General features: G+C 45.3%; 1 protein-coding gene across 2 annotated transcripts in view; it reads left to right on the top strand.

The window, feature by feature from the left end:
* GRIA1 (glutamate ionotropic receptor AMPA type subunit 1) overlaps positions 1–7,915 on the top strand; it is a 115,056-nt gene extending 107,141 nt beyond the window's left edge. For both annotated transcript variants that reach the window (XM_026047652.1, XM_026047654.1), the window contains exons 15-16: positions 3,711–3,845; positions 6,050–7,915. In XM_026047652.1, coding sequence (XP_025903437.1) covers positions 3,711–3,845; positions 6,050–6,238 — 324 coding nt within the window. In that variant the 3' untranslated portion in view covers positions 6,239–7,915. The remainder of the gene's footprint in view (positions 1–3,710; positions 3,846–6,049) is intronic.
* The last annotated feature ends 1,889 nt before the right edge of the window (positions 7,916–9,804 follow it).

Genomic DNA, 9,804 nt, shown 5'->3' with positions numbered 1-9,804 from the left:
CACCCGAGGAGGATAAATAGCAGCGAGCAGGAGGACAGACCCCGTGGCACCGTTGGAGAGGAGCAGATGGGAAGGTGCCCCGTTGCTGTGGCAACAAGGCTGCGCGTTCCGTTCGGAGCGATGGGTTTTTCCTTCTCCCATCACCTGCCAATCTTTCCCCCCACGTCGGCGCTGCGCCGCTGCGGGAGACGAGCGCTGACATTTACACTCCCACTAACAAGCTGGCTCGGCGATGGGCCGCTCCGCGCCACAGCCGCTCGTGCCACCGAGCTCCAGTAGGGAGCAGGGGAGGTTGGAGAACGGGCCGGCAGTAAGCACAGATTTGGGATATTTATTTGTATTATTTTGCATACTGTTAAGCCAGGAATATGCATTGGAAGAGCAGAAAAAGTCATGCATCGGTTCCTCGCCTTGTTGTCTGGTCCCTCAGCCACCGGGAGATGAAAGGAAACAAGACAGAAAAGGAAAAGAAAACATGGACGAAAAATTAAGCACCCCCACAATTTCATTTCTCAGCCTGGATCATGATAACTAGATCTGCCATCAGGGCGCCCCTGTATTCCTGTGTTTTGCAGTGCCCTGCTGAAGCTGCCCTTATCCTCTAGCTTCCCACAACGGAGGTTCCCTGGGGGACAAATTATTATGGTGGTGGAGTGAAATATAGGCTGTTCTCTCCTTTCTGGCAGGCTTGCCCACTGCTGTGCCATGTCGAACAGATGTTTTCCTTGGCCTTTCTCACTGCTCAAAGAGTCAACTTTCATTTCACCTGAATTGTCGCATTAATAATAATAATGAGGATGATAATAATAAGGCCACTTCAAATCAAATGCAACACAAATGCGACAGCTTAAAGATTAATAGTGTGAAATGTAGGAGCAGGAAGTGGCTTTAGATGATCTCCTCTCGCTTGTTGGTTAATTTTCCACMGGTATATAGGGGAAAGAGGAAATAAATAGCAGCCTTTCCTAGCTGCCAGATCTCCCTGCCACTACAGCTGGCTGAGAGTACCCCCAAACCGGGGACCGAAATACAGAAGTATCGTGGCCAGCAAAAGCCYAAAGCCAGGTATTCCCTTGAGCAAAGAGCCCAGGGAGCCAGGTTTCCCAGGAATCTGTGGCTAGCATGTGGAGATGCCCATGTGAGTTCTCTGATGCTTAGTGAGGATTGAGCCAGTGCATTTATTTCCTGGAGAACACTAATATGATTTCTCCACCTTGTCATCCTTTTTTCACAAAACTTGGGGGCTCTGATATCTTGGAAGTCTCCACCCTTCTATCAAATTCAAGTTGAATATATGGGCTTAAAATTAACAGTAAGATGCTGACAAATGGGCGTTTCCTTCCCTGTCCCCATCCTTCTCCCAAACCTGCTCAAAAGACACTTTCTTTAAAAAGCCRGACATGACATTGGGATGTCAAGGAGGTAGCCCATTTCTACCATCTCCGTCTACCCTCAAGCTGATACAGCCCCTTCAGCCTCTGAATCTGAAGAGGCAAGGTACAGGATATCTTGTAACCCAGTTTTCTGAAAGTAATACCTCTGCTTTACTAAATCTTTGCTAAAAACCTCCTTAAGTTTCAGCAACTTCTTAAAAGTGACTCCCAGTAATCTGCAGAGAAGAGACGGCTGAACAAAGGTACAGTCAAGACTAGGAGAAAAATGCATGAAGGCAGATTATAAAAGACCAGATAAATAATCCTTCAGATATGGCAGCTGCAGAAACTAAGAGGGTATTTGCAAAATCCACTCATTACAGAGAGCACATCAGACGCATCRACAAGATTACAGACTGACCAGCAAGAAAAGATTATCCCAAGGCAAACCAAACCTGTCCACCCGTGGAACCCATCATGTTTATAGGGGAGTAACGCACTGGTGAGAGCTGTGAATCTCTTAGCAGAGACGGCAGTCAAGCAAGCATGGAAAGGCAAATCACTCGCACAGGTTTTGCCAGCGACCAAAGCTCCGCAGGGGTGACCTCTGATCAAAATGCTGCATTTTTCAGCAAAGGATTCAGCATGGATTGCAGTGAGTGCTCCAGCTGGGCAGAAGGGAAAGTAATGAAAAACATTTGTCTAGCATTTTAATATGGAATCTTCTATTTTTCTTTTCCTATAAAAAGAAAGAAAAAACACAAAAATAAGTCCTTTTCAACTGCCTTTATTTTTATTTATTTTTTTTCTTTTTAGTTTTGAAACTTGAAAAGTTTTTGTGCTTTGGGGTTTTCATCAGTGAACCCTATACTCCAAAAGACAGAATGCTTCTGCCAAATGTACTTGCCCGAAAGCCCGCCAGCACACTGCCAGATGGAGAGCTCTTGAACCGAAACCCTCCGTGCTCACGTTCCTGTTCAGTGTTTGACCCTCTCATGTTGTTTTGACATCGCTCCACACTATCTTTCTGCTTCCTGAAGCCTTGCCCTTCCTGAAAAGTGTGCGTTTCTTATTGCAAAACCCACCAAGGAAAAATGAGTGGATCGACTGTCCGAGAAGGACAGGAAACCAGCAGTGCAACCCAGCACTCCATGTGCCTTTGGAGTAGCTGAGATCATGAAGAACTTCATAGAGGCTTTGTTACCTTTGAAAAGGCATAAATATTAGTCTTTRACTGTGTGGCTGCCCTCAAATGATCTTCACGCAATTCTCCTTTCCCTGCCTGGTGGTTGAGGACAAGCCCAAGGATGGGACTGACAACACTGGCCAACCCTGGTCTCTCCAGGAGCTTCGCACCCATATGCGGTGCCTACCCTGGAGAGCCTGTGCCCAGCAGGTAGCCCCTGGGTCAATATTGCAAAGTAATAGCACGGAGGAACAGGGAACCTCCATCTGGATTCACTGCAAAGAGAAAATAGGATTAATGCCAGGAGCCAAGCTTGGGGGTTCTGCCCAAAGTAATCCTAGTGCCCCAGCCTGTGCCTGGTCAAGGAGGGTAGTGCAGAGAGCTCTGCAGTACGAGGGCATGCGGTTTCCCTGCTGGAAAAGTGAGTCATGCTGCAACTTGCCTCTTCCCCAGAGAGCCGTGAGGATTCATTAGGCAATTGTAAAATCAGAACGTAGGGGCYGACTGCGAGGAGCTGTCCATTAATAACCCTATTTATTGAGAACCAAATAATTAACTTAGACATGCATCAGTGAGTCTTGATTACACATGAAGTAACTACCTTATTACATAGAAATCAAATGAGTTTCTGAGCACATCCCAGGTATCACAACTTCAATATTGGAGGGAAAAAATAAGGAAAAACAACCATTTTGATGTGTTGCTCAGCAACAGAATATGCGGGGGAAACAATCTAGGAACGAGGGAATGAACATTTCCCAGAGAAYGGGTTATTTCAGGTGAAACATCAGGGACAAGCAAATGTCACAGAGGCAGAGGTTTTTCTCTCCTTTAATCAATAATTTAAACTAGGCATTTTGAGTAAATAAGCATTTAAATCTGATGATTGAAAAACGGAGATCCCAAACCTTTACAGAGTGTCACATTGCTGAAGAAATGTTTGGTTTTTTGTATGAGAGAAACATTAGATTTACTAGCTACTGAATTAAAAATYGAAAAACCTCTTACAAATGTCAGCTATTATAGAGGGAGATGATGTAATGCCAACTTTGCTGTGTTGTGTAGTGTCTCTCCTAGAGCAAGCTCATATTAATTTTGTTGTTCTCTTCCCCACACGCCCTCCCTCTCCTCCCTTCTCCTTTTTCTTCTAGGACAAGACGAGCGCTCTGAGTCTCAGCAATGTGGCAGGGGTTTTCTATATCCTCATCGGTGGGCTCGGACTAGCCATGCTGGTTGCCTTAATCGAGTTTTGTTACAAGTCCAGAAGTGAATCAAAGCGGATGAAGGTGGCAACCCATTCCCAGGCCTTTCACACCTTCTTTCTGATACCAGCCCGGCTCCAAAGCTGCCTTCAGAGACGGATGCAGCCCAGACCATGGCTGGAAAGCCAAGATATAGGCATAATGAAGTGACCGTATAACTTGTTAGAAAGGGATAGGAGCGTCAGAGGAAGCTACAAGAGGGTCAAGTGTGCCGAAGTTGGTAGCAGATGCAAAATTGAGATGTGTGGCATAATTCCTGTACAAAATCCAGATACAGAGCAGACTCATAGCACAATGGTAGCAGGAAAATAATGCTATTGCTTAAAGTTAAGAAAACAAACCACCACGGTTCATGTCCACAGCATGGATGAAGTCTGCTGGGGCTGTTGTCATACAGCAGCTACTGCAAAAAAAAAAAAAAAAAAAAAAARAAMMCCAAGCAGATAACAGCAAGATAAAACTGGGGTAGTGCAGTAATGAATCACATCCTGCTGTTCCCTTTGCTGGCACCCTGCTGGCACCATTTACATGGAGGCAACACTGCTAGATGCCCAGAGCATTTACCAGATTTCCGGCCTTTAGCTCCAGATGAACAGTTTTTCCCAAGTAAATGCCCTGGAATGGGACTCTGAAATGCCCTGATGAGGGTCTCCTATTTAAGAAAATCAGTCTTGCTTGCAGTGGGCCTCTTCTCCATCCTGTCATGATCTTTCAAAATGTAGTTCCTAAAATCCTAGAGATTTGTTTCCACCCTAAATTTTTGGTGTGCCTCAGTTTCAGAGTGCCCTGTCAAGATGAGGCTGGATTAGCTTTGAGAGCCTTGGGGATACAGATTTAATGAAGCAGTTGGGCAACGAGCCCATCTTGACTCAGCTAACTAGCAGTTGCAATGCCTGCAAAGGCATTACTGYTCTGCATGAGGCTGCAAATGGATTTGTGTAAGAACAGCATCCCCTTTCTTCCTCCCTTTGACCATYCCTGTGAGCATGGAAGTTAATAAGAGTATGCAGAGTAYGAAGTAAGTTTCCTGAAGTTTAGTGAAATCTTTTACTTTCCCAAGCCCTGAAATTTACCCAGTACCAACAGGAAAAAAAAATCACAATCACTTCCKTGGGCTTTATGTCATCATTTCACAGCACACTTCATGTTTTATCAGCAACAACGACTTTCCARTTCACTGAAAATATATAATAGAGCTTTTGCCATTGAGGTTCAGAAAATTCTACAAGTGATGAAAGGTACACTGAGCACAGGGGTAAGATAACGTGTGCAATTAATGTCCCTGAATATAAAAAAAAATTAAATTATAATTGTTGTCTACTCTCAAAAGCTAGATATGTCACAAATACCCAGAGCAGGAGAGTTGGCATGCCATACTTCTCTAGTTTTAATCCTAAGCAGATGCTGCCCAGTGTTAGTTWCCTGTGTTGCTCCAAATGATCCACAAATAACCATGTAAATGTTAGTTTGTGGTGCTCTTGTCCTGCTATAACCACCTGCTGGGAGGGAGAACCATTTCCCCCAACACTAGCGTCTGGTCTAAGCTGGCCCCCTTGACTTGGTTGGTCTCTCCCCAAAACCATTTACCATGTCCATCAAAGGTACCTTAAGAGGTACCTTAAGAGGTACCTTAAGAGGAAGAACAAAAAACAAAGGGCTTGATCTGTTAGTTAAATTTTTCTAAGTGAGTGTTTTTCATAGATCTCCAAAAGCAGGCAAAACTTTTGGACAGTATCTGGAACAGGAAGATGAGATTTGGATTCCTAAATTAGGTCTGCATTTCCTGGTTACGTCATTCATTACTGCAGACAAAACCATAGGCACATGCTCAGCTTCTCACATGAGGGAAGTTGAACATATGCTCACAGTGAGTCAGAGCCCACCGTAATAATATTGGARTAGCAATTGCCTATCTATAGGGGAAGTGAATATAATAATTCTGATCTGATCCAGTATGGCTGTTGTTACGTTTGTAGAGGTTTTGAGTAGTTCCTGCTATATGCTTCCTGCTATATGTATTTTGCTCCCAAAATACTGCTGAAAATTTTATTTTTGAATCTAGAAGAGGTGCAGATTAACAGAGCAGTTGCAGTAGGGACATGCAACAAGCAGGAGCATGTTAGAGGCAGGAAGGGAGAGAGCAGTCACAGAGAAACACCAGTGCTTTACATTGCAACTTCTCCAACATTGCTAAGGACAGGGGGAGACCCCCCCGTCCTGCCTAAAAGGGTTTTTGTTTAATCCCACAGCAATCAATCAACGAAGCCATACGGACATCAACCCTTCCCAGGCCGGCTGCAGCGGGAGGCAGCGGAGAGAACGGACGTGTGGTCAGCCACGATTTCCACAAATCCATGCAGACGCTTCCGTGCATGAGCCACAGCACCGGCATGTCCCTGGGAGCAACGGGATTATAATTGGCCTTTTGACCCATTGCCTGGGTGAGAGCAGGGGCAGCCCAACTCCACCCCCTCCAGAGCCAAAAACAAACCCAACACCAACAAGACAAATGACGATGACAGAAGGGACAATTGGATGGATCTTCTTAAGGAAATCAAATCTATTTCCCTTTTTATTTTGCAAACAGATCCACCGGCAGGAGAACAGCAACAGCTCTGTACTGCAATAAGGAGAACGTAATGGGATTTAACAGACTCATGAACCGTCCCTGACTGGAGAACCACGGGAACACTAATGAGGACTATGCCATTTTGTTTTAACTTGGTTGTTAATAAGTCTTAGTGTGTGCAATATATATWTTTTTTCTTACTAATTCCTGTGGTGTCAGGGTAACATCAGCCCTTTCCCCTTTCCCTGCTCAGCCCTTTAATCTGGTTTAGTTTGGGATGCAAACCATAATGTCTGAGCTACTAACAGCAAAAAGAAAATCTGATAAATTGAGAGCGGAACTCCCTGCAGGGTATCAGCACTGACCCCTTTTGTCCATCGTGGTTCTGCCTTCAGTTCTTCTGTGAACTCAGATGCAGAATTATTGCAACAAGGCAGAAAGAGCTGAGAACAGCTCTCCCTGCAAAAGGAGGGACTTGATGCAAAAAAAGAGCCTGAACAGAAACATGAGGCTATTTTATAGGGGCAAAGTCAAGAGTGAGTTTGGAAATCCCAGGTAACCTGAAGACAGAGTGATAATTCTTCCAGAGATGATGAGTGGCCATTCAGGAGAAGACTCGTGTCATGGAGAGCTTCATCCATGACAAACTAGAGTAGATGGTTGGTTAAGATCGTTACAGGCTGCTGTTTATGGAAAAGAGAAGGTAAATGCAGCATTCCCATCACAAGAAACTCTCCTGCCTGGGTCACTGGGAGCCAATAAGCAATTGTGAATCATTTCTTCATTGCTTAGCTTTGTGTGTGCTCCCATTTTGATGGTCACATGAGGGAACCACCTCAAGCTGGGAACAGACCATCTCAAGAGCATCCACTTCTAGATGGCTGCCTATTAACCAGTTAAACATGCTAGAAGTCATGGGGCTGCAATGGGAATATCCCTGCCTTTTTGCTCTGAAAACCTTCTTTGCCCATTTTTTCTAATTAAAAGGGACGTTTTGTAGATATTTGGCCAAGACGGCTTCCTGGAAAGAACCACAAGGAAATCCAAGGAGGGCTTGATTCAAGCATCCATGTCAATAGCATTGGAGCTGATCAGGCTTGGCTCCCCAGTCAAAAATGTGGCCTGTACTTTGGGTACAAAGCCAAAAGTAGCAGATTCTCGCTCATGTTTCTGCAGGGAGGGGGAAGCAGTCACACACCAGAAAAGCAGATTGTTGATCCTAAACTCAGCATTGCAAAAACCTGCGTGGCTGGATGGGCAGCTGGGAATCCAGGTGCAGGCGTGGAGATCAGAGGGGCGAGGATGGTGTTCTGGGACCACCCAAAAGGTTCGTTCTGTGAATCATTGACAGGACAGATGAGTGTTTCCCAGTGGGCGTGAGGCACCTCCCCAGCAGTGACGGGGTCCCAGGACAGCACCTGAAGTCAGAAGATCCATGGGGCAGGGACTGCAGCTGACCTGCTCTCCACTGTCCCATCTCACAGGTCCATTGCTGGTGGCAAATAAAGTCTGAAGCTTCTCACAAGATCCAGCACAGATTCATCTGGGGACGGAGCTGCTATTTGGACGGTTCTGAGCTGCTTTTTTTTTTCCTTTTTTTTTTTTTTTTTTTTATTTTTTTTCCTGCAACCAGAAAGTGCAAAGTAGCAAGTGAGGAGCAGGAAAAGGAGGCAGGTGAAGAGAAAGTCATGCAGGCAAATGGTGGCACAGGCCTACAAAGAAGATCCGCCTATGAGGCTGTCCATAAGTATGGCTAGAAGCAGTCTGCATACCACTTTCCATTAGTGTACAATTGTCTGTGCAGAGCAATATGTTTCCCACCTTTAACACCAGCCTGGTCTGAAGTATCTGTTCCGTTTAACCACTCGTCCTACGAGCGCTTTTTGGAGACCAGCAAGTCAAAGAATCAAGGTCTAAAGCTCAGGCACAGCATGTCTCGTGCCAATACATTTTCCTCTCCCCATCACTGGAAGGCTTTGTGATCTCCATCTCACCTCCCAACACGAGCACTGTCATCACCCACTCCAAACAGCTCTTCAGGCCACCTTGTGTTGACCAGCATTAGTTTTAATCCATTCTTTTCCTATTTTCGACTTCAGCTCTGTGTAAGCGCTCGCGTGATGGAGGCATCCTGAAAGCAAGCCTGCCTCCGCACCCGGACCCCCGAGCACGTCCACGGCCCCGTCCCCTGCCCTGTCCCCACGCTGCCAGGGCTTGCAGCGGGAGAAGGCTGCCGAGACCCACGTCAGCCTCCAGAGACTCAAYGTCCCTCGATGCCGGTCACGGCGAGCCCGGCCGCGTGGGGAGCAGCGCGTCTGCGACAGGACTGGCCGCCTGCGGCATGAAGACGTGAGGAGTGCCCTGCAAAGGCTCCTGATCAGAAACAGAGAAAAACAGAGGAATGGGACAAAAGCGTGGGAAAATGTTATCTTGTAATATGTATTTTTACTACACTTTTCTTAAAAATAGAGTAATGGTAAAACTCTTAAAGACATTGACATTTTTTCTCAACAGGAATCCATATTTAACAGTTTTGGCTTTCATTAAATTTTGCTCTTTGGTACCTGGATCTTTTATTTAACAGCTATATTTGTTTTAACTCTTTTTTTATTATTTTCTTTTTCTTTCTTTCTCTTTGGCAGTACTGCAAAGGATTTGCTTAGTCAAACTCAGCAATACTTTTTTTTTTTTTTTCACATTCTCTTTTTTTTCAATCTTTTTTTTGGTATTTATTATTTACACAAAAATGAAAATACCAGCTGGAATTTTAGCACCAAGGATCCATGAACCATTTTCAATACCTGTCCATGCCGTTTTGTGCCAGTGCTGGATGTGTGGAAATGAAAATCATGTTACCCCTCAGGCAATATTAGCCAACCTGAATCAAACAAGGTTTCCTTGATTATTGCTGTGTCTGACTTGTGAACAGCAGCCAAATAAACTGCTTCAGGTTGAAATTGGGAATCTATCTAGTATTTACCCAAGAGTCAGGACACGAAGTATTCACTGGGCTCAAAGTGAAGGGTTTGCCTTCTCGTTTGGAGTTTTGTGGGATTCACTTTCAAGGAGGGCTATTTGAGGGCTCTAGCTTGTTTTTTTCAGAGGGAGGATTCAGTGAGCTCAGCCACTACTCCGAACCAGCACTGGTCCAAAAATCCCCGCCCGTACTGGCTTTCCTAGGAGCTGCCGTGCTGTTCTAGCAGCTGGGGCGTTTCAGCCACTTCTAATTCATTTTTCACACAATTAGGCTGCTAAAATTCTCATCAAGAAGTCTGTTAAGTGGAAAGGAGAGTGTGATTTAAAGGAGATGAGTGGCCGTTTATGCAGATGCTGACGGCTACCGAGGTTACCTGCATCATTAATGTCACGCAGCTGTGCAGGACTGGGTGTCACAGACCCGAGGACTTCCCTTGC

This window comes from Nothoprocta perdicaria, unplaced genomic scaffold (genome assembly GCF_003342845.1).
Source record: "Nothoprocta perdicaria isolate Ctin4 unplaced genomic scaffold, notPer1 scaffold_5, whole genome shotgun sequence".
Classification (NCBI taxonomy): domain Eukaryota; kingdom Metazoa; phylum Chordata; class Aves; order Tinamiformes; family Tinamidae; genus Nothoprocta; species Nothoprocta perdicaria.
This window is presented reverse-complemented; position numbering and strand designations above follow the sequence as displayed.